This window comes from Periplaneta americana, chromosome 16 (assembly GCF_040183065.1).
Source record: "Periplaneta americana isolate PAMFEO1 chromosome 16, P.americana_PAMFEO1_priV1, whole genome shotgun sequence".
In the NCBI taxonomy this organism is placed as follows: domain Eukaryota; kingdom Metazoa; phylum Arthropoda; class Insecta; order Blattodea; family Blattidae; genus Periplaneta; species Periplaneta americana.
This window is the reverse complement of record NC_091132.1, coordinates 54,679,965-54,705,943: the sequence shown is the minus strand read 5'-3', so window position 1 is coordinate 54,705,943 and position 25,979 is coordinate 54,679,965. Positions and strand designations below refer to the sequence as shown.

Sequence of the window (25,979 nt, the reverse complement as noted above, 5' to 3'; positions counted from 1 at the left end):
ATAGAGCAATCAAAGGATCAATGTACCCAACGTGACCTGAGCTTGAGCAGACGACGTCATCTAGCAATACGCAGGAGCGGGGAAGTTGAGGCACGAATTGGCGGGTCGCACGGCAGCCGAGACAGTGTGATTGGAGAATGCGAGACGATAGAACATTCGCAATTGTTTCAGACGATTCGTAACGAACCAGGCTACAGTCTTAATTGAGCAACAATCAGCAGTTGACAAGTTAGTTCTTGTAATTTCTAAGTTCAAAATGGACATTCCTGAGCATAGACCCCATCCATTTGTAACAAATAATGTGATGTCAGCACAATCAACTATTAATAGGGCTGTACATAATTAAGAGTCTAAGCCGAATAAGTGACATTTGAGTTTTAAAGAAATTGTGGTTGTTGAGGGACTAATGCTAAAATGACTGAATTTTTAAACATTATAAAAGTGTTACAACTACAGGAAAGTGCAAACAACTTTTATTATGTAACTACCGGTACTAACAATAATAATAAAAAGCATGTACAATGTAATTGCAAACTTCAGTTTCCTCTAATTTTACATATACAGTAGCATGATTACAAGACTTTTAACACTTAATGCAGCACTTACAAAGGTTTAATAAACTTATCTATTGTTGGTGAATATTACTTAAATAGAGGACCACAAATTAACACTAATATACATGTTAGAAAGTACAAGTACCTTGAAGATGCTTAATAATAGCACCTGCACTACACGAACCTTAAATATAAAATTAGATATAAATATAATAAATAAGTTACTGAATGCAAGTGCTCACAGTTTTGAATGTCGCCACAAACTCTCATTTGTGTACATTGAGTTTCTAATGTTTTCTTAAACTTTTAAATTATATTAATTCAGTAACATTTCCAGTTTTGGTATGGTACTTCTTAATGTACTTCTCAACTGCTTGCACTTTGTTAACATTTCTTCTATGTATATAGTTGATTGTTCTGCAAGTGGAACGATGATTCTTATCTGACTTATTGCGTCCTTTACAGTAGATGGTGTTGCATGGCCGGCTGAAACATAAAGAAAGAATTCTTATGAAGGAAAATGTGGCGTGCCATAAAGGAAAATAAGGAAATAAGAAGTACTTATATTTACTGCTATATTTTAATTAAGAAACAATCACTGAATAAGGTACATCTGCTTTACTGTGTTAATATTATGGTAAATTACCTCAGCTGACTAGCTTCTGATGACGGACACCACATCGAAACTAGTCAGGAAGGTAATTTACCATAGGCCCTAATATTAAATACTGTAGTAAAGCATTTATAACTTATTCAGTGATTTATAATATTAACACAGTAAAGAAGTTATTGTTAATCAATGATTATAGAAGTGTTGAAAGAGTGTACGGTATCCAAGAATGAATAAAAAACAATTTGAAAATAATGATTAATGTATTTATTTATTGTAATCTTATCACTAAGAACATAACTCTGTAGAGATTTCCACGTCTGTAGAGATACTGGTATCGGTTTTAAGAGTGAACCTTGTAAGTAACCAAGTCCATTATACTATTGTCACATAGTGGTACTGTGGTATTGTACGAGGGCTATTCAGAAATCAACTTCCGATTGGCACAAAAAAAAAAAACACATACACACAAACAATGTTACAAACTATTTATTGCCTGGAAAACGTTCCTGGATAGTGACACTATTTTTTAACATAGTCGCCATATAAATTCAAACACTTGTCATAACATGGGACCATCTTGTGTATTCCTTCTTCATAAAAGGATGCCGCGTGTGTACTCAGCCAGGTTTTCACTCCTTCCATGAGCTTCTGAGAGTTCAGAAATTGTGAAACAATGTTTTTTAAGCAATTTGTTGAATGAGTTCAACAGTCACAATTGAATGTCGTCCTTGACCTCCCTCATTGTGCACATCTTCATGCACATTCTTAAATTTCCTGTACCAGTCCCATATAGCACTATTACTCATAATGTTGCCATAAACACGACACAATCGGTGGTGAATCTCAGCAGCGTTAATTCCTTCTTCGTGAAGAAATCGAATAACCAAACGGACCTCACAACTTGCAGGATGAGTAATAATCACGTCCATTATCAACAGCTGTTTCTCATAGACTAATGAACGGAAATGAGTGTGCGATGCATGGGAGCATTATTATGTCTTTACTTGTGGCTACTGCGCAAGCGCCATCTTCCTGCAACGATCTAGCAATCCACAATTGACAATCGGAAGTTGATTTCTGAATAGCTCTCGTATTTGAGACATTAATTATAACATAACATACAATTATGTACTCGTAATATTGTTACATCTCCATAAGACCAATGCTCTTTTCTCTATAGAATGAAGCTTTTATATAGATTCTGACACATTTACAAGAATATGACATTATATATTATATTTTATAATTCAACTGATGAATAATTGTTTAGGTTTGTAAATTTAATCATCTGATTGCTATATACAGCATATTAGCTCAGTTAGCAGACTCGCTAGCCTGCTGATTCGGAGCTGCGTTCGGGCTTCGGTTAGATCCCCATTTGGTCTGATTACCTGGTTGAATTTTTTCCTAGGTTTTCTCCAACCATAAGACAATGCCAGGTAATCTATGGTGAATCCTCAGCCTCACTTCACTTCATCTCTCTAAAAAATTGTAATCTTGTAAAATTTTGACTTGTTCCACATCTTAAAGCTTCAATGCTAATGTAAGATCTATGAAATACAATAAATGAAATGAAAAAAAAATGAAAAGGAAAAATATATATGAAAAGCAGTGATTGCATTTAGGTGCCATATTTGTTTCTTAATGCGTTGATTAATCTGTCGTTTATAATTTACTACCAGTGCTACTGGAATGTATTTATTTTTTTGTAGTTTTTTGTTGAATTAATCTTTATTATTTTACTTTATTAATATAAAATGGATACTCAATAAAAATAAAATTATATTTCATATTAAATTTATAATATTTAAATAAATAGAAGGCAAGAAGAATAAATCCATCCTGGTGTTTCATCATTTTCTACATTCTTGTCATATATTCGTCAAGTAATTAAGAAATTATTGATGCTCTGAGATTTAATTTGCATAAAATGGAAGGTTTATTAATTTTGTCGAATATTGTATTTGCACGGAATTATAGTATGGTATGGAAATTACTTCATTCATTACATTTCATTCGGGTGGTTGACTACACTGACAGCACAAAACCTCATACAACTTACCCTTAAACTGTAATTTTAGTGACAAAATGAAATAAAGTCGAAGGAAAAAAAAAAAAGATAAAATGTAAAGTATAGGTGGATTTAATTGAATTTCGAGAAGAGGGCACTACGATTTGCTATTCTTAATATTTTAATGTTTGCATTCTCTTTTTATACTATTCTGTGTTATGCAAACTCATAGTATATGAATCAGACTTAAATAAATAAAAAAATTGGTCATATAGGCCTATAGATTCTTACTTACTTCCTTACTGGCTTTTAAGGAACCCGGAGGTTCATTGCTGCCCTCACATAAGCCCGCCATTGGTCCCTATCCTGAGCAATATTAATCCAGTCTCTACCATCATATCCCACCTCCCTCAAATCCATTTTAATATTATCTTCCCACCTACGTCTCGGCCTCCCCAAAGGTCTTTTTCCCTCCGACCTCCCAACTAACACTAGGCCTATAGATTCTAGATGCCAAAATACACATTTTCACTCACCTAATAGTTGTTGATTATTTTCTCAGTGATTTTGGGATCTTATTCTCATAATAACTGAAATAATAATTTATAGAAGAGCTTCTAATCTGTCTTTTTCTGAACTGCCTAAATATTATGATTAATTTTATTAATCACAGAAGAATTTTGTTTAAGGGCTAAACATTTTTGGACAGAATAACTTGAACATTACTGAACTGAAAATATTCAAAGTCGACATTTAAGAGTGAAATGATATTCATTAGAATTAGGTACAAGTATTTCCAAGTAAGTGTAAATAAAATGTAAGAACTACCCGCATTATCTAAGCCCACAAAACTCGTGGGTATGGCTTAGTTATATTATACCGTACCGAAATTAAGATTCAGAATTGGAGAAACAGAGAGTGAAGGAAAGCGGGAGAGTGGGATGAAAAGGGGAAAAAAGAGTGGGAGGATGTGTATGTATGTATGACTTATACCTACGTCCATTGTACCAATTCCATGAGTTATAAACAGTCGCAGAGAACATGGTATCATATAAATTATTTTAATGAATAGAGCTGAAAGTTATTAATGTGAACGGAAAACCACTTGATGAATTGTCGAAAGAAGTACCTATGTTTATTTAGGTAAGAAACTTGTGTTCTTTTATTGATATAAACAAGGAAGAATGCAATAATGAATTGTTTAAAAGAGGTGTAGATTGAAATTTTTCTATTGCCATTGAAGAAAAAGGAAACCACAATGTTTCTAAGATTGATTCTATTTTCGTCTTGATGTGATCAAAAAGGGAGTGAGAAGGAGTTCCTTAATATTTGAAGTTGTTACAAACATCTAAATCACTGAAGAAAGCGATGATACGTAAATCATCGAAACATTGTGATTTCCTTTATCATTACCAGTAACATAAGTCCAATCTACATCTCTTCTAAACAATTTAATGTTCCTTTCTCCCTCATTAGAATGGAGACTATTGAACTAGTATGGACCCGACATCATCCTGAATTCCATAAACTATAAAAACTGCAAATATCACTGTCTAAAACTTCCTGCCATATCAATTTTCTAATCCATTGTAGAGCGAACAACATGATTAAGAGTTACAAATTAAACCTCGTTACCTCTCTCCTCGCTTATAGGGTCAGTTGAGCAGTAGCCATTTGTAATGAACAAAAAAATAGGAATCTCTTCTCCTCCCATTTTTTATTACTTGAAGACGAAGATAGAGCCAATTCTCGAAACGTTGTGATTTTTTTTTTGATCACCAGCAATAGAAAAATCAAATCTACACCTTTTCGTCCACTGCTGTAGAGTAACATTTCTGACCATGAAATGAGCAGGCCTGGGTTCAAATCCTGGTTGGAGCAAGTTACCTGATTAAGGTTTTTTTTATGGAGTTTTCCCTCAACCCAGTAAGAGAAAATGCTGAGTAACTTTCGGTGTTGGATTCTGGACTCATTTTGCTGGCATTATCACCTTCATTTCATTCAGACGCTTTATAACCACAGCAGTTGAAAAGTGTCGTAAAATAACCAATTACACCTTTTCTATGTTATTTTACACATTTGAGCTGATTTGAACAACTTGCATAGGTAACTGTGCTAAAATAACAACAAACTTGTGAGTTTGCGAAGAGAAAGATATGGCTTCAGAAAACGTATTATGTGTCTTCCTTGTGTTAAATTTTACATTGCCTCGTTAACATGTTTCAGCCTGTTATCAGCCATCTTCATAACTGTAATCAAGATGTATAATGTAGAAAGATATGTGTGAAGCTGATGATTGCACACCATTCATTTGACACAAGTTCACATAAAATAGGTATTGGTACTGTAATTGTTACTGCTTAAAATATATTAAGGGTAAATATAATATGTTATTTATATGTCACCGACTTTTATATTAACTGTAGAGTGAATATAGTTCACAGTTCTTAATAATTAGCATCTGAAGTATTTCTCGAATATTGTCTCACAATAAACAATTTTCTATACTAACATTATCTTCAGGGATAGTATATATATCATTTGAACTACATGGTACTGGTAAGTACCTGTAAGTAGTAAAAACCATGACATATTTATACATCTGTCATATTTATTAGTCCGCCATGGTGGCTCAGTTCTGATGTGCTGAGTTTATAAGCCAGGGAACCTGGGTTCAAATCCCAGTTAATCCATCCTAAATTTATAAGTTGAGTTGGGAAAGCCTGTGGTCCAGGCAATGTAGGGGTTTTCTCTGGGTACTCCATGTCCCCTGTGACATTCAAACAATTTTCCATCGTCATCATTCATTACGAATGTAATGTAGGCCACCATCTGTGATGTACACTGGATAGCCTCTGTCGAACTAAATGGTCTATGTTTCTCGGTATTAATGACATCTATGAGCCATTTTTGTACAGTCGGGGTTAATAATGGCAAGTTAAGAGCCCTACCATTGCACAAAAGTTATTTATTGGAAGAGTTCATTTTTACCTTTTCCATGCTTTATAATTTCCGTCATTCTCTTTTGAAGATCCTGCATACCATCATGAACTTTTGTTTCATTACCAATAACATTTTCCACTCTTAGCAACTGTGCTTGGATTAAATTATTTACTGCTTCAAATTCTTTAATATCTGAAAAATAAAACAATTAAACTTTATACTTTATATTACATTGTATTGGATTACAATGTTATTAACTTCACTCTGAAACAATTTTTGTGGCTATTATACAGAGTGAGTAAAAAGTATGGAACAGTGCTTGTAACTTTCTTATTTCTAATTTTATGGAGAAACTATTTATACAAAAGTTGTAGGGTATCAAAGAAAGAATATTTTGAATGGAACAATGCATGTAACTTCCTTATTTCTAATTTTATGAAGAAACTATTTATACAAAAGTTGTAGGGCATCAAAGAAGGAATATTTTGAACATGTTTTAAAATACTATGCTTTTCATTTATAAAGTGTGTGCCAATGAGTCAATTTTTTAAAGTAGTAGCACAGTCTAGTATATACAGTCACGAAGCTCAATACGTAGTAAATATGCATCCATAGATAGTTACTAACCACTAGGATCGCTAATATCACCTCATCACAGACAATACGAAATAGTAACGGCACAGTCTATTGTTCCTAGGACCCTCACAACTCAAGCTTCGTGACTGTATATACTAGACTGTGGTAGTAGCCTGTACTTATTTCCCATATTTGGATTCATCAGGTCTCAGTACGTACAAAATCATTTTTTTTTTGTCATTTGTAAACTATTATTTTGTAAAAATTACCTCTTTTGATGACAATGTATGTGTACTGAACAAAAGGGAATTTTAATGCTTCAGTACAACAATTTGAGGACACTTTGGATTAAACAATTGTAGACAAAAGCTAGTAGAAACAAGTGAATAAAGCTAATAAAAACAATTGAATAACAATGGTTATTTCATTCCAATATCACAGTCTAGTATATACAGTCACGAAGCTTGAGTTGTTGAGGGTACTAGGAACAATAGACTGTGCTGGTACTATTTCGCATTGTCTGTGATGAGGCAATAGTAGTGATCCTAGTGGTTAGCGTTAAACTTTCCCTTTGTTCAGTAGGCCTATACATACATTGTCATCAAAAGAAGTCATTTTTACAAAACAGTAGTTTATAAATGACAAAAAAATATGATTTTGTATGTACTAAGACCTGAAGAATCCTAAATTGGTGAATTAAAAAAAAAACAGACTCATTGGCACACTCTTTATAAATGAGAAGCATAGTATTTGAAAACATGTTCAAAATATTCCTTCTTTGATAGCCTACAACTTTTGTAGAAATAATTTCTTCATAAAATTAGAAATAAGAAAGTTACAAGCATTGTTCCATACTTTTTACTCAGCCTGTATATTAATATTTAAATGATTATACACAATAAGTTAGTTATACCAATATGAGTAGACGAATATAAAATGTTAATATTTACTAGGCTTATGTATATTTATACAATTCTAATCCTCTTCTAAACGAGACAGCGATGACTCACTCAAACTGATAAGAAGTGTGTTTAAGAGTAGTTTTTGCTTAATACATAAATTGAAATAAATAGGTTTGGAATTGAAGATTGGATTTCTGTATGGTTAATTTCGCAATTTTAGAACCTTTTAACCTCTCTCATATTTAAATCCCAATACCACGGGAATAATGTTAAATTTAACATTATAAACCTTTCTGACTGCAAATATAATATTAAAGTGACACAGAAGGTAAATAAAATATCTTTTCTTCTCCATTCTCTAAATGATTCATAGTAATTAAAAACAATATGCTACTATTAGAATAGAGTACTACATACATGTATACATACCATCGTTATTTATCTCGGCTTTAGTGAGAATTGAATTCTGGAAAAAGATAGAAAACAGTAAATTGAATGCTGATTTGTATATATACGGTAATTTTATAAAGAAGGAAGAGTACCAGTACATTTAGTCAATAGATTTTGCATTGAATTTATTTTTAATCTATCATTATTCTGCATCCTAGATTTAAATCTCAAGTTTGTTTATAATTAAAAGATATGCAGGTATTTAAAACGTTTTAACACTCACTCACTCACTCACTCACTCACTCACTCACTCACTCACTCACTCACTCACTCACTCACTCACTCACTCACTCACTCACTCATTTAAATAACTTAATATTTCTTCAGCGACATATAAGTGTTAAAAGAGTGTAATCAAGAATGACGAGTGTGATAGTATGACAGAATGCCAGTAAATATTTTCATTTTTAAGATGTCTATATCATATAGTTAGCTGAAATAGTAATCCTTGCATATGTCTAGTACAGAATTATATAAGAATATTGTAATCTTACCTGATATATCAATGCTGAAAAGAGGAACAGAAGGCGTACAGTCTTTGCTGCCATTTTCTCTTCTGGAAAATGTATTGGTCGTTAAAAATAAATAGCTAAAATTGTTTAATGAGAGAGATTTATGATAATTTCAATAATTTAAGTTTCGGAATATAAAGTTTATATTGCTTTAACGTGATAAATACTACATTACGGTACTGGTAGGTACCTTGTTGACTAGTTTCAGCCTGTGGGCTAGCCTCAGAACTGGGCGGTCTTTGTACCTTCTGATTGCGATTCCTGTGGAGGTGTGTTTGTATAGTGTAATTGTAGGCGTATTCTTAATATTGTAGTTGTAATCGCCTGGTAGAGCAGAAGAGAAGGCCTGATGGCCTTATCTCTACCAAGTTAAATAAATAAATAAATAATGTAAAGTGCAGATGACGTGAATATGTTAGGAGAAAATACACAAACGATTAGGGAAAACACGGAAATTTTACTTGAAGCAAGTAAAACGATCGGTTTGGAAGTAAATCCCGAAAAGACAAAGTATATGATTATGTCTCGTGACGAGAATATTGTACGAAATGGAAATATAAAAATTGGAGATTTATCCTTCGAAGAGGTGGAAAAATTCAAATATCTTGGAGCAACAGTAACAAATATAAATGACACTCGGGAGGAAATTAAACGCAGAATAAATATGGGAAATGCGTGTTATTATTCGGTTGAGAAGCTCTTATCATCCAGTCTGCTGTCCAAAAATCTGAAAGTTAGAATTTATAAAACAGTTATATTACCGGTTCTTCTGTATGGTTGTGAAACTTGGACTCTCACTCTTAGAAAGGAATATAGGTTAAGGGTGTTTGAGAATAAGATGCTTAGGAAAATATTTGGGGCTAAGCGGGATGAAGTTACAGGAGAATGGAGAAAGTTACACAACACAGAACTGCACTCATTGTATTCTTCACCTAACATAATTAGGAACTTAAAATCCAGACATTTGAGATGGGCAGGGCATGTAGCACGTATGGGCGAATCCAGAAATGCATATAGAGTGTTAGTTGGGAGACCGGAGGGAAAAATACCTTTAGGGAGGCCGAGACGTAGATGGGAGGATAATACTAAAATGGATTTGAGGGAAGTGGGGTGTGATGATAAAGACTGGATTAATCTTGCACAGGATAGGGACTGCTGGCGGGCTTATGTGAGGGCGGCAATGAACCTTCGGGTTCCTTCAAAGGCATTTGTAAGTAAGTAAGTAAAGTCAATCAAAAGCTGCGAAGACCATCTAGTTCTGAGAATAGCACTGGCCGAATCTACTCAACAAGGTACTGTAACCTAGTATTTAACACATGAAAGGAATATAAACTTTATATTCGGAAGTGATATAATGTTAAAAGTTGTGTAATCAAGATGTATAATTTAAATGTATAATTTTTTTCTGAGTGCGAATTATTAAACTTCCCTTATTATTGATAGGCCTACTAGCCCTGAGATTTTAAAGAAAATGCATTAATTCAAAAGTGTGTAAATATCAGTGGCGGCTTCTGCATATTTCTTAAGAGGAGGAAAGAAGTTAACAGCACGAAATGACACCTTCTTGAATGAAACATACTACAAATTAGCCTACATGCATACATGTAAGACCAGGTAGTGTTGGGGTTGGCCTTCCCTTCTGTATAGCAATAATCTGTTCTTGTAAACTGAGTTTCCTAAATTGTCCAAAATATATTATGTTTTCACTTCCATTCATTGTTGAATAATTGCACAAATTAACAATTACAAGGAAATTCACAACTTCGTAGCATTTTTCGAGCACACTACAGCATCACACGTGTTGGAAGAGACTAGCTACTAACTCGTAACCGGAACCGTTTTATGGAAATGGAAATGGGAATGGGAAATAATCTGAGGAAAGCGAGAACACTGCACTGACCTACGTGGTCTGTGTTGCCACATGTACATTTTACAACTTCAGTATCACATCCTTTTGAAGAATGTCAGTTCTTGTAAAGTCATACTATCATTATTGTTCAAAGTTGCTAGTGGCCGATTAATTTTTTATGTTAAAAATGATGTAGTTTGGAGTACCTACTTTCAGTTTCAAATATATTTGTACAAAACTGACAACTTGGCTGTTGCCCTGTCTAGTAAACAATGAATAGAAGTGAATTTCAGGAGCCGAACTACTTCCTCTTTGTTTTACATGAACCCGACTTTAACTTTAAAATATCCACGAAAGTTTCAAAACATGAATAGTAGCCTATATAAAGTGCAATGAATAATATTTTTGATTTATAATTTTAAAAAAAGTTTACATGGTGTCTTTCATAGTGTTGTTGAATGCAGCATCGTTAGGTGGCAGCGGTAGCGAGCTTGCTGCACGACCAGTCAGTTTCTATTTCCCGCCCATGTGCTGATTCAGAGGAGGATCTCCTCCCTCTCCGTTCATTTACTTGCTTTAAAACTCTGCTTTTCTCTCTCTGGCCGCTAGTGCGCTGTTGTCTATGTGTGTAAACTGCAGTAGAGGAGGAATGGAGTGCCTTTCCTCAACACAGACAATCTCGCATCTTTCTCACAGTTTTCTACAGCACATGAGCGCGCGTCGTTTAAAACTCGATCAACTGAGATTTTCTTATAGCTGTGAACTTAAAAATTTTCGAATCTTCCTCGAATTTCAAGGTACATATTTTATTTGGTATTTACTTTCAAAAGAAGAAAATGTGAGGAGGACGTTCCTCCCTTCCCTCCCCCAAGGAACAGCCACTGGTAAATATGTCCGTATTTAATGAAACATAATAAAATATGATAGAGTTTTATAGTAGGCCTACTCTAAAATGCCTATTTGAGTGTTTAATATCAATTTCAGTGCCTTAAATACCTATTTTTGCACATTCAAAAATTGTAAAATTATAATTATACCGGTACTTAATTTTTTTATACAACATGAATATGATGGTTCTTAAATTATACAGTGTACATTCTATTACACCTGTGCTATCTACGTAGCTGTTGTTACTGCCAGTCAACATTTTCAATTAAAAATAGCAGTTTCGCAACTTTTCTAATTGTGACTTACAGGCACTGTTGGCCAGGGGCGGATGCAAGGGGGGGGGATTAAGGGGATATATCCCCTCCCGAAATTTTGAGAAAAATACGAAACAAGAAACAAAAAATAATATTAATTTTAATTCGTGAATGTACATAGGAATTAGAGAGTTTTCCACGTAAAGTCTCTTTGCTAAAATGTTACATTCCAAGAACTGCAGGAAGACAAACACAGCGTTCTTACTTCAAGACAGAGAGTCATGAAGAGTATTTTAGGCTTTTAATTTTCCTTCTCTTCTTAGACTATTTCATTAGTCAGCTCAAGGACAGGTTTTTAAATCATAAGGCAATCCTAAAGTCCATACAAACCTTGCTGCCTAAAAACATAGTGCGAGCATCAGATGAAGATTTAGAAACTGCTGTTGAGGCTGTAGTAAATCAGTGGCCCAATGATGTTGATGCATCACCAGAGTCTTTCTTCAATAAATTGAAGATGTGGAGAAGAACTTTCCTTGATCAGAAAAATCTTCACCTAATACCTACTGATTTTATATCATCTTTGAACAGGTGCAATGAAATTATTTTTCCCTGCACTCGCAAGGCGCTGAAACTTTTCTGCACGTTGCCTGTAACTACAGCAACACCAAAACGGTCGTTCTCAACATTGCGGTATTTGAAGACTTACTTGAGGAGCAGACAGAATAAATGCACTGGCCTTGATGTATATACATAAAAATGTAGAAGTAAAAGGTCATGAAGTACTGGATGAAATGTCTAAGAAGCCTCGTCACCTTCTTCTATAAATATCATTGTTTTTGTATTGCAGTCATTGTAAATGTTAAAATTAAAAACTTATGGTTTATTTAACAACGCTCGCAATTGCCGAGGATATATCAGCATCGCCGGTGTGCCGGAATTTTTTCCCTCAGGACTTTTTTTACATGCCAGTAAATCGACTGATATGAGGCCTTTCGTATTTAAACACACTTAAATGCCATCGAGCTGGGTTGGGGTAGAACCCGCAACTTCGAGCACAGAAGGCTATAGGCCTACCGACTACGCTACTCAGGCCAATTTGTAAATGTTTGTGACTCGGAAACAAATTGTGAATATATAAACTTATTTCTCATTACTCCATTTTTACTATCTCCTCAAATCCCTCCCCGAAAAAAAATCCTGCGTCCGCCCCTGCTGTTGGTTATGTTTATTACACGACTCAGTGTGCTAGTGTGCTGAAGAAAAATCGAAGTTTTCAATGCTCAGGCGTATGAATGAAGTCATGGATGGGGAAATATCTTCCTGATGAAAATAAACTGAGGAATGTAAGTAAGTTTGTCCACCGCTGTGGAGTAATGGCTAGCACATCTAATCATGAAACCAGGTCGGGGTTTTTCTGGGGTTTCCCTTAATCAATTGAAGCAGAATTGCTTGGTAACTTTTGGCATTGGACCTCAGACTCTTTTCGCCATCATTAATTCACATATCACCATCATCCTTGCCATAGCCTGGGTTGAGTTTACGACGCAGTGTGCTGTACTTGTAGGTACAAGAATTCGGCCGTTCGGCTATCCACTCATTTACAGAATAGGAGTGGTAAGTACAATAAGTCTTAGACTGCAGTGTAAGCCTTCGGTTCCCTCCTCCATACAAGAGAGAAAGAGAAAAAAAAGTACTGTATTAGCACAGTCTAGTATATACAGTCACGAAGCTCGAGTTGTGAGGGTGTTAGGAACAATAGACTGTGCCGGTACTATTTCGCATTGTCTGTAATGAGGCAATATTAGCGATCCTATTGGTTAGCAACTATCTATGGATGCATATTTACTACGTATTGAGCTTCGTGACTGTATATACTAGACTGTGGTATTAGCTATGCCTCTCTGACCCCCACTTCTGCTTGTGTATCTAGAGCATTCTAAAAAAACTACACACTACAAACACACCTGCAACTCATCCTCACTACACCACTAAATTTCAGAACACACACCCTTTCTGACTCCACACTACCAAACGCAAACGCATCCCCCAGCAAAACAACTGAAGAAAGCAGAAAAAGCAAGGACCTCACTAGTTCAGAAGATAGCTGACACGAAGCCGAAACTAGTCAACTAGGTAATTCACAACTTAATTTTTATTTTAACAGGTGAAAGTGGTTATTATGACTATATTCCTAAGAAAAATACATGACAGTGGAAAATTTTAAAAAGATTATTGTTACATATCGCAAAGTAAATTATGAATTAAAATGTTTTAGTTGTTTTGATTCCGTGACTTGTGTTCATGCTTTGCTTTAAATTTTTCATCTGAATGAAAGTTTTAATCCAACAGTTTTTTGAGATGAAACGACTATTTTGAGTGCAAATGAGTATCAGGGATGCTGGAAACGTGTATTGGAAACAACTTCTTTGGTATCAGGAATGCTGGAAATATATATTTTCGTGAAAATGCCAAAAATTATTTTTTGCAGCATCACAATTCTCTTTCTCTCTCCCCCTCTCTCCCTCTCCTTCTTATGATAAGAAAGTAAACACAACATTTCTTCATTCTATAATGCAATTCAGGCATGGCACCTTAGACCATGATGCTACAAAGGAGGACTAAAATAATTTTATGTCAATATATTACTGTAATACTAAGGGATATGCTAGCGAAGCTAAATGACAGCTGTGAGCAGTACGGGATGAAAATAAATGCAAACAAGAAGAAGACCATGGTTATCAGAAAGAAAATAAAAACTGTTTCATGAATGCTCTTGAAGATTTTGAACACCACTGTTAATGCAATATCGTAATATTGAAAGAAAATCTTAATTTTAAAGAATAAAAAGAAATGTTAATCACTGATGATTGAAAACTTCAAATAGGTATGTTTTATACCATATTATCTGTAATACAAATATGAGATAATATAATATGATCATAAGGATGTAGTAAGAGTACCAAAGCCGAACCTGTGCACAATTTAAACTATTTCGTGCAATTCATGTATTTAAAATAGGCTAGTATCTAACTTTAAAAATATACTTGAATTTTCATAGAAACAATTCGTCTGTTACAATAAAGAAGAATGAAAAATTGAAGAAAAAAGAACGAAAGAATGGGGCAATTGTATTATAAAAATTACAGCAATTAATACTTTTTTTCCGACTAAAATGCAATATTAAATACCGGTACCTTAAGTTAATACAATTGGACAAAAAAGATTAATGAAATGTAAAATGAATTTTCAAAGTAGGCCTATAAGTAGATTTGAATATAATAAGAAAAGCACAATAAAATTAATGAGAAAAAAGAATAGAGAAATTATAAAAAAAACAGTGAGGAAGAAAAAGAAAATAGGGGGGGAAAGAGAAAACACAAAGCAAACATGACAGAAAGAAACAAAGAGAGAGATAGGATGAACTGGATCAAAAAAGAAAACGGTCAGGGAAATTAAGAACAAAAGGAACAAAGAGGCAAAGAAAGACTGAGAAAAATACAGAAGAAGAGAATGAAGGAACTGTGATGTTATGATTGTAACTTAATAAGTATTTAAATTCATTAATATGTCACATCAACGGACGTGTATACGTCACCAAACATCGTAAGATGAAGATTATTCTTAGCTGACACAATTACAGTAAGATCAGATATTATAGTCGAAGAAACTAATTATTAAATAATGTAAAGTCAATTTTCAATGTTCAGTTTGTAGGTCTATCTGAACACAATGAGGAATTGACTTAAGAAGACAAAAGAAAGAAATAATAAGAAATGTACTTTGGAGAAACAGGAAGAAAAATAAAGAAGGTGAGAAAGGAAGAACAAGAAGAAATAAGTAAAGAAAGATGGGAAATGGGGAAAAATGAGAAGAAAGCAATTAATGAAACGAAGGAAAATATAAAATAAAAGCAGATAGTAACAGTAACAGAAAGAAACAAAAGCACGTCAAAGAAATAAGGGAGAAGAAAGTAAATAACTGAACCAAGAAAGGAAGAAATATAAATAACAGAAAGAGAAAAGGAAATAAAGAAAAGAAAGAAAAAGATGCAAAGAAACAACACATGAATAAAGGAATTTATGTCATGACTGGGACAGCAAATGCTTGGCTTCTTTAACAAGAAGTATTCAGCCTACTAGTTTAACTGTTGGTATACGAGATTTAATATTGAATGTAAACAAAATTTCCAATGTTAAGTCTATTTTGAAAAATATCGGTAACAATGAACGGACTTACCTTACAGAAGGATCAAAGCTACAAGAGCTTCACATTCAGGATCATTTATATGGCGCAACAATAGAAGGATACGTTTTAAATGTTGTGTGCGGCTGTTTTGTATCTGGCCCTGACCTTTATTGGAATGAAACACTCATTTGACGAAACACTCCAGCGATATGACGTGAAAAGAGAGAACGCTAATCTTCCATATAGGCCTACAGTATATTTCGAAAGATTCCATTTGATTGAAACGCCCTGACGATATGCATGAGTAATCAACATACTGCATTTATTGAACAGTTCATTCGAAAAAAAAAAAATTAATACATTCGAATGATTTAATCCTACAATCGAATAATAATTCGATTACAGAAATAATTCGATTATTCCGAACATTAAAAAATAGCAGCTATTGTAGCACAGTAATACCTGGTAATACATTTACAGCTGCGCGTTTCGTTTTTGTTCGGTCTTTCTCGTAAACAGTAGACAGTCACTGTGGCGCGCTAATGTTAATATGAGTTTCCTTTTCTGTGTTAAAATAATAATAGCCTACGTGGGAAAAATAAGTGGGAAACAGTTTTAGTGTAATTTTTATGACGCTAGCTTTGCTCTCAAAAGAAATTGTGGACCACATTGGAAGACAAAATACAGGTAATTAAAATTGTTATATGTAATTTGTAGACTTGCTTGTAACGAATGCCGAGAGTTAAAATTACAGTACATAAGTACAAAACAAACTGATAATAATGGCTTTGTAACAATAAAACGAAGAACGTTGAATGTGACCTCTGTATAGTTGCTTTTTACATTTGAAAACTTAAAAATTACGCAAAGAAAACATATAAAGAAGCTATTTTGGATGATAAGAAATTTAAATGCTCAGACTGTAATGCCCAGTTCAATAGAAAGAATAATCTCGTCACACATTGTAAAAAGAAACATGGTGTAGGCCTACAGTACTTGGAAAACAGAAATAATTAACCCATTATTGTTTCCTATGAGGGCACAAATTTTCAAAATTAGATCATTAACCCTTAAATTGGCAAAACTTCATTTCTCATACTAGTTTATTAAACTGTGTCGGACTGTAAAGAAAACTATCACAATATCCATATTTTATATGTTGTACAATATTATAGTATTGTGAAATTTTAATTTTCCTATCAATTTTTCTATTGGTTTACTAAAATTATAGCATATAGCCTATTAACCTGTTCTATCCTATAGGATACTTTGCGATTTTAAGGGTTAAAACCACTATGAATGAAAATTGTGACACAAATGAAGAATTTCCTGATTTTGAGCAGTTCATGAACTAGAAAAGAGATAGGTAAAAAGAGACAAAATGACACTTCATCAAGGGGGGCAGCAGGGGCGGACGCAGGATTATTTTTCGGGGAGGGATTTGAGGAGATAGTAAAAATAGAGTAATGAGAAATAAGTTTATATATTCACAATTTGTTTCCGAGTCACAAACATTTACAAATTGGCCTGAGTAGCGTAGTCGGTAGGCCTATAGCCTTCTGTGTTCGAAGTTGCGGGTTCTACCCCAACCCAGCTTGATGGCATTTAAGTGTGTTTAAATACGAAAGGCCTCATATCAGTCGATTTACTGGCATGTAAAAAAAGTCCTGAGGGAAAAAATTCCGGCACACCGGCGATGCTGATATATCCTCGGCAATTGCGAGCGTTGTTAAATAAACCATAAGTTTTTAATTTTAACATTTACAATGACTGCAATACAAAAACAATGATATTTATAGAAGAAGGTGACGAGGCTTCTTAGACATTTCATCCAGTACTTCATGACCTTTTACTTCTACATTTTTATGTATATACATCAAGGCCAGTGCATTTATTCTGTCTGCTCCTCAAGTAAGTCTTCAAATACCGCAATGTTGAGAACGACCGTTTTGGTGTTGCTGTAGTTACAGGCAACGTGCAGAAAAGTTTCAGCGCCTTGCGAGTGCAGGGAAAAATAATTTCATTGCACCTGTTCAAAGATGATATAAAATCAGTAGGTATTAGGTGAAGATTTTTCTGATCAAGGAAAGTTCTTCTCCACATCTTCAATTCATTGAAGAAAGACTCTGGTGATGCATCAACATCATTGGGCCACTGATTTACTACAGCCTCAACAGCAGTTTCTAAATCTTCATCTGATGCTCGCACTATGTTTTTAGGCAGCAAGGTTTGTATGGACTTTAGGATTGCCTTATGATTTAAAAACCTGCCCTTGAGCTGACTAATGAAATAGTCTAAGAAGAGAAGGAAAATTAAAAGCCTAAAATATTCTTCATGACTCTCTGTCTTGAAGTAAGAACGCCGTGTTTGTCTTCCTGCAGTTCTTGGAATGTAACATTTTAGCAAAGAGACTTTATGTGGAAAACTCTCTAATTCCTATGTACATTCACGAATTAAAATTAATATTATTTTTGTTTCTTGTTTCGTATTTTTCTCAAAATTTCGGGAGGGGATATATCCCCTTAATTCCCACCCTTGCATCCGCCCCTGGGCGGCAGTGTAGGATCAATAATAATGGTACAAAATGTAATTTTTACTAGTACGTCATCATAATGGTTATTTTGTATCTAAATGGCACATTGAAAGCCATGTAAAGGGTAACAGTGCAATGATTTAAGTTAGTTGAGTTTCATCAAGAGAAGATGCTGTTGATGAAGCAAAACATCCATTTGCACCACTTTGTGATAATAAGACATCAACTATCAATAAAATTTTACCACAGTGCCAATACCAGTTAAAGACAATTAATAAAAAGTGACAAATAATAATAAGACTTGTTATGCCACATCCCAATTAAAAAAACTGTAGCTATAAAAGAAAGTTTTGAATAGTCCAAAACAAAGTTCACACAACTCATCTCACCTTTTCTCCTTCTTATGCTCCATGAATTCATTGCCATATACAAGGGCGTGTGGAGTAGCGGTCAGCGCGTCTGGCTGCGAAACCAGGTGGCCCGGGTTCGAATCCCGGTCGGGGCAAGTTACCTGGTTGAGGTTTTTTCCGGGGTTTTCCCTCAACCCAATACGAGCAAATGCTGGGTAACTTTCGGTGCTAGACCCCAGACTCATTTCACAGGCATTATCACCTTCATATCATTCAGACGCTAAATGACCTAGATGTTGATACAGCGTCGTAAAATAACCCAATAAAAATAAAAAAAATATATATACAAGGGCGTCCACGGGGGGGGATTTATATTTTTTATGCGTTTTTTTAATTTTTTTCTCTATGTGTTCGATACATGTTTCCTCAAACCCTCGGCCATTTTTCATGTTCATTTTTCTCGTTCCTCGTCCATCCATTTCCTCTAATTTTCTGACCATTTTGCTACCACTGAGATTGAATACTGCGGGCGCCCTTGGCCATAAAGACAGGTTGTTGTAACAGCCTTAGTTTCGTAAAATTTAATCTTTATTTTTATGACTTCTCTACTCAATGTTCTTAGAATATTTCTGCAGTTGAGTTGGATCTTTGTCACTTACGGCTAATATCGATTTCATAAAATATATAATATCACAAAAATTTGGAATAGCTGAACTACTCTATGACAAGGCTTAGGATTAATGTGCATCTCACTGGCTTTGATCCTCCGAATGCCATTAGTTTTATTTGCTGTACCGTACTGAAATTTTGATATTACATCTTCCTAGGATGTTACGAAATTAATACATAGTGCATTAGCTTTTCATTAAATTTTTATAGAAAATGCAGCTCGCTGTGTGAGACAATGAAGAATGTAGATTTTCGCGAATTGTTCGACAGAAAAACGAACATTCTCATTTCAGCGTAATAACGCAATGCGAACTGGCAAGCGAATATAATGCAAACTTTATATACAGATGTATGACTTGAGGCTTTCCCGGCGTTTGATGTAGAATAACTCTTCTCGGGTTCTCAGCCAGGTGAGTTGGAGATTAGCCTCCAAGCTTTCGACGGCTAGCTCTGCCATCTGTCCCTGAAGAAGATGGCAGAGCTAGCCGTCGAAAGCTTGGAGGCTAATCTCCAACTCACCTGGCTGAGAACCCGAGAAGAGTTATTTTATATACAGACTTTCTCTACACATCTACTTTGGAATCTGATTTTCTTACTTCGGACTTCCATATGTTATGAAGAACGTATTTCGAGGGTAGTGCTTTTCCAATATTGATGCTGCCATAAAAACTGTTAAGAAATGGCTCATTTTTTGTTACACTGATGGCGAATTTTACAGGACAGGGATACACAGGCTTGTTGAGTACTGGAATAAGAACACAGGACATGAGGTTCTTTATAATCTTGCTGTATGAACTGCGCGGAAATGTGGTGATGGTTGAATTGATGAGAGCAAAATGGTATTTGGCGAGATGAGTGCGAGGATTCGGTAGGGAATTGCCTGAAATCTGCATTACGGCTAGGAAATACCTTTGAAAAACCAGATGATCGGACCAAGCGAGACTAGAAACTACGCCTGAGAGTGACCTCGGAACATAAATCCACAGTGTAAACCATAAAGTACAAAACACACAATTCGGTGGCTGAATGACACTGTAAATAATAGCTATTTACAATAAAGTGTTAAAAATGACACTTTATTTTATGAGCAAGGATATTTGCGAAACGAGACCACAAGCGGAGTGGAGAAACCTAAGAACAAAATAGTTAAAAAAATTATTGTACACTCTTTTCTAGACAACAATTCGACCTTGCTGATATAGAGGCTATTATCCCACCTTCTCTACTGATTGATGTATTCCCTCATTCTATTAGTGAAATAATAAGTTTGTTCCAGCAAGCAATTCAGAACGCGTACCGTAACTAATACCGACCCATGCGCCAGCTGTTTACGGTGCCAGAACTATAGTTGGGGATTTTACGTTGATGGAACATTTCTTGAACCCTTCTTTCACGGCCTTTGGAGTTTCTTCTCATATTAAAATTATATTCATATTCCGAACTTAATTCTTCGTAAAATATACCGCTGTCACCTTCCAAATCACTACTTTTTTTATTTTAACCTGCCTAGTCTCGAAGCATTTTATCGTAAGCAACGATTTTAACCGTAACTTCGGATTAAACCATCTGCGCATGCGTCAGCACTTCAGAATTCCCAGTTCCAGCTCTTAAGCTGCATCTACACAGTTCAATTTTCCATGCGCGTAGGTACGCATGCAATCTGGAAAGAATATTGAAAGAATTGAATTTAAAACGCGCTTTCAATTACGATACATGAAGATTTTGTGTCTACATGGTGCGCCGTTTTGAACGTCATATTCACTACGTATATAGCCTATATATATATATATATATATATATATATATATATATATATATATATATATATATCAATTAATATTAAATATCAATCTTGCATGCATTGTTTGAATGTGTAAAGTTGAAAGAAAAGTTGAACCGTGTAGAACTGTAGATGCACCTTTAATCGAGAACCAATTTCACTCGTTCCGAACGAGTTCTAAAGCATGTTGGAACTTGGAACACGTAACAGTATAGGTTCGGAATCAGTTCTAGTCTTGTTGGAACCCACATTGAGCTATTCTGCTACTACGTATGAGTAAGCAGTTCAGAATCGATTCTGAACCGTGCTGAAACAAACCTATTATCACATAAAAGCATTCGGTAATATAGCTCAGTGTTAAAGTATTCACTGTAGGTCAACGGGTCCACGGTTGAAAGCCGAGTGCGCCTTATTTTTTGTAGTTAAATTTAATTCTTAATTTGTTCATATTATAGTCATAAATAAAATAATTATTGATATAATTTATTTAATTTATGTATACGTTTCTTAACCAAATCCGGTCATTTTTAAAAGTAGGCCTGCTATTGGTTAAATTGTTTTATTCATCGGTTGCGATTGCTGCTGTGTGCTGGTGGTAAACAATTGGCAGTCGACGGAAACAGTTGAATATCAGTGTTCAAATACTTTTCTCACGCTACTGCATAATGTTCAGTCTTAATACGCTTGCCTAGTTTTGAAAGTTGTACTTTTAGGAATGGTTATCTAAAAAAACTATTTTTACATACCATAGCTTTTTCTCCACTTCTTCTTTGGATAGACGTCATCTTCTACTTGACGAAGGAATGAATGGGCAAAGAGATTGTAAGTAGGATTGCCGACCCTCCTATATTTCCCCGGATCTCTCTCAGTTGGCCCTAATTTTAATAGTTCCCTAGGTCCCGTATTTTTATTTTCAGGTATTCCCTCTCGTCATTTCATTAATTTAATTTTGCTGTGAATGAAGATGATTTATATGATATTTTTTATCACAGAGATACATAAAAATGTGGAGTCTCTGTTGATGTTAATGCTTTCCAGAAATGGCTTTTCAGTGCTCGCAGGTTTAAAATCAAAGAACGTTCACGTTACAAATAAAAAAAAAAATAGTGAGTTTTTTCTTAGCGTACCAGATAGCAATGTTCGTACAGAGAGAGTGTTTCCTCTTGTGAACAAGTGAGCAGATGTTCTAAATAAGAGCGCGACATATGTAATCAAATCAGAAGTGTAAATTGCTGTCAAGTTCAACTACTCATGCAGGAAATTTTTACAATAAAATTGGTTAAAAAATAAAAAATTGTAACGCGCGGCAAAATCTGTCTCAAAATACTATTAATTTAAGCCTAATAAAATTATTTTTTAGTAACTGAATTGGATAAATTGTCAGTTTTCTATGTGAAATTTTATCGCTTCATTAGTCCCTTGTAATTCCTTAAAAAATTGATAACTTTAGTTGTAAAGTGTGAAATAAAAAGGCGAATATAATATATGAGTAAGTCAATTTTGACTTACACCACTTTTGCTCTGAACAGCTCAAATAAATAATACACAAAATACAATTCCTACCTTCTCTTTGTTTTTTTTTCTCTCTCAATCTCTCTGTTCTTCGTATATACATTTACAGGCAAAATATATAATCATGTCATTTAAATTTGTAAAATAATGACCGAATCATTAGCCTAGTTTATATGAGCCGTTCAGAGCTCTGAACGGCTCATATGAAGAGTACAGGGGAAAAACAATCAAAGTCACAATTTTCTTAAGGGGGATGTCATCTAATTCAGTATATTACTACAAAATTTAGAAGTGGTGGTTTTGCTTTAATTTTTTGGCTGAGTATGCTAGTATTTTATTTATGAGTATGTTTTGTATTACTTTTTAAGGTAGTGATATTAATTCTATATTTTTTATTTTAAACTTTCTTTTATCTCTTTATTTGTTTGAGTTGGTGTACAATACCACGTTTCCTTTATGTTGCTGTTCCTAATGAAAAAGTAGCAAAGAATGACTGCATCCGTGGTAACAATCCTTCTTTACCAGTTTTGATAAGAAAAAACACGAAAGTTTGCAGTAATATTAGGTACTGAATTAGATGATGGCATCACCCTTAAGAGAATTGTGACTTTGATTGCTTTTCCCCTATACTGTTCATATAAAGGTATTGTTGTTTAATCAACTGTCCGAAGACAGGTCTGAACCTCACAAGTAATACCAACAAGACATCACTTATGAGGCAACTTGGCCAAGAAGGGTAGGATGGCCAATTCCTTTCCCCCTCCATTGCATACATCGCGATTATCTACATATTACACTAATTAGACTTCTGATACACACAAACAATTGTTTTTCCTCTGACACATATCATCAAATGAGATATAGACCTACTGCCTGATAATATAATTATGTACATATAAGCCAGAACCTCAATCAAATTTATGTAAAGGTATTGCATAATATGTTTAATTTCCGATATATCCGGAACTGAAAATATTTACTTATTATTAATGTGATAATAATATTTCTTGTGAGGTACGGAATACTTTAACTGGAACTGAAGTTGTATTGTGATAGAAGACATTTTGTTATTCTTTCTTTAATTTCAGATCGAAAAGGAAATGAGTAGCCAGAATCTCACTTCAGCCATATTTATTCTTCTACAAGAACTGTGGCATCTACTCATGCTATTCGAAAAGATGACGTCTGGGTAAAATTACTAGTAAGAAAAAAAATGTGATGTATCGCCATAGTCCCAGTGAAATATGTTTACTAAGATTTTGAATTAAATATAGGTTACTAGAAAAATATACTCTGTGAAGTTTGAAGATTATGAACCTCAGTGATAATTACTTATGGCTTTCAAGGAACTCGGAGATTCATTGCCGTCCTCACATAAGCCCGCCATTGGTCCCTATCCTGATTAAGATTAATCCAGTCTCTACCATTATATCCCACCTCCGTCAAATCCATTTTAATATTATTCCCCCATCTACGCCTCGGCCTCCCCAAAGGTCTTTTTCCCTCCGGCCTCCCAACTAACACTCTATATGCATTTCTGGATTCGTCCATACGTGCTACATGCCCTACACATATCAAAGTCTGGATTTAATGTTCCTAATTATGTCAGGTGAAGAATACAATGCGTGCAATTCTGCGTTGTGTAACTTTCTCCATTCTCCTGTAACTTCATCCCTCTTAGCCCCAAATATTTTCCTAAGTATCTTTTCTCAAACACCCTTAACCTCTGTTCCTCTCTCAAAGTGAGAGTCCAAGTTTCACAACCATACAGAACAATCGGTAATATAACTGTTTTATAAATTCTAACTTTCAGCTTTTTTGGGAGCAGACTGGATGATAAAAGCTTCTCAACCGAATAATAACACACATTCCCATATTTATTCTGCGTTAATTTCCTCCCGAGTGACATATATATTTGTTACTGTTGCTCCAAGATATTTGAATTTTTCCACCTCTTCAAAGGATAAATTTCCAATTTTTATATTTCCATTTCGTACTATGTTCTGGTCACGAGACATAATCATATACTTTGTCTTTTCGAGATTTACTTCCAAATCTATCTCTTTACTTACTTCCGGTAAAATTCCCGTGTTTTCCCTAATAGTTTGTGGATTTTCTCCTAACATATTCACGTCATCGGCATAGACAATGGACCTCAATGTTAAATAACAAAATTATAATTTGTAAGTGAAATAACATTATAAGTTACATGAACCATTGGCGAAAAATAATGAAGTTTACATACCTTGTAGGCCTACTCTGATGTATAACTCTTCAGGAAATAATGGTAAACTTGAGTTACTGTACTTCCTTTTATACTAAAATTTCTTGACGTCGTGTACACATTGCTGTTCAAAAATCGCATTACTTTAAGCGTATCATACATTAAATATGCGTGTCGTGCATTTCTCAGCACAACTAAAATAATATTCATTTTGATAAGATACAGCGTAGGGGGAAAAACAGGAAGTGACAACGCTTTTTATAACAACCTTGCTTCGTTTGTAATTTATGTGTACGTTAAGTCCAGCAGTAACATATAGCTCAGGGATGTCGAACAGCGCTCTCAAACTGTGAAACGATTAATACTGTTTCCTATTGTAGCTGAGCTGAAACGCCAGTCAGCTCGCTGTAGCAGTGTTCTGTATGCAGTGCGTTTATTAACTCTGGCGGCTGGTATGGATATGGAACGACGATTCAATAGTGAATGGACAGATAAAGGACGGAAAGGCACATTGCTTAATATGTAGAAAAGAACTTGGATACATTAGCCATCACAATATTAAAAGGCATTTTAATTCTACACGTCATGCTGAAGCTTATGGACCAGAAGAGTTATCCGGTTTCACTCGTGAAAAGGCTGTAGAAGAATTAAAATCAAGATTGAATTCAGAAAACCTTCCATCATCATCGGGTGTTAGTGGAATAAGCTTGGTTCGTGCTAGCTACAAAATTTGTGAAATTATTGCAACGGCTTTAAAGCTATTTACTGACGGAGAATTTGTGATAGGCTGTCTCACAGCTGTTGCAAAAGGGATATGTCCGGAATACGTTAATGATTTTAAGTCTATATGTTTGTCTCGTAATATTGTTGCAGAGCGCGTATCAGAAATAGGGGATAACTTGGAGGAACAACTGATAGCAAGAATAAAAACTTTTACTTGTCACTCACTATAGCTCTTGATAAAAGTACCGACCGCAAAGATACGGCGCAGCTAGCTATATTCATAAGGAGTGTCGATTCAGATTTCAATGTTCATGGGGATCTTGTAGATGTCATTTCACTAAAGGATCGAACTCGAGGAGGAGATATTTTTGAATCTGTAACAAAAACTATAAACAAATTTCAGGTCACGCTAAAAGTAATTAATTTTATACATCAAAACAGTTTACGTTTC

At 34.6% G+C, this 25,979-nt stretch overlaps 1 protein-coding gene across 1 annotated transcript; it reads right to left on the bottom strand.

Moving 5' to 3' along the window:
- Window positions 1–451: 451 nt before the first annotated feature.
- Window positions 452–24,876, bottom strand: LOC138691232 (uncharacterized). Its single transcript, XM_069813040.1, has 5 exons — window positions 24,827–24,876; window positions 8,544–8,605; window positions 8,029–8,065; window positions 6,170–6,313; window positions 452–1,040 (listed from the first exon to the last, which is right to left on the bottom strand). Exons 2-5 carry the CDS (start codon window positions 8,595–8,597, stop codon window positions 871–873), a joined length of 405 nt encoding a protein of 134 aa, XP_069669141.1. The 5' UTR covers window positions 8,598–8,605; window positions 24,827–24,876; the 3' UTR covers window positions 452–870.
- Between the last annotated feature and the right edge of the window lie 1,103 nt (window positions 24,877–25,979).

Excerpts from the sequence above, each read along its gene's own strand:
- LOC138691232 (XM_069813040.1), bottom strand. The coding sequence starts at position 8,597 with ATGGCAGCAAAGACTGTACGCCTTCTGTTCCTCTTTTCAGCATTGATA. Across the intron at positions 8,066-8,543 it reads TTTCAGCATTGATATATCAG|AATTCAATTCTCACTAAAGC; the intron begins GTAAGATTACAA and ends ATCTTTTTCCAG. Across the intron at positions 1,041-6,169 it reads AATTATAAAGCATGGAAAAG|CCGGCCATGCAACACCATCT; the intron begins GTAAAAATGAAC and ends TTTATGTTTCAG.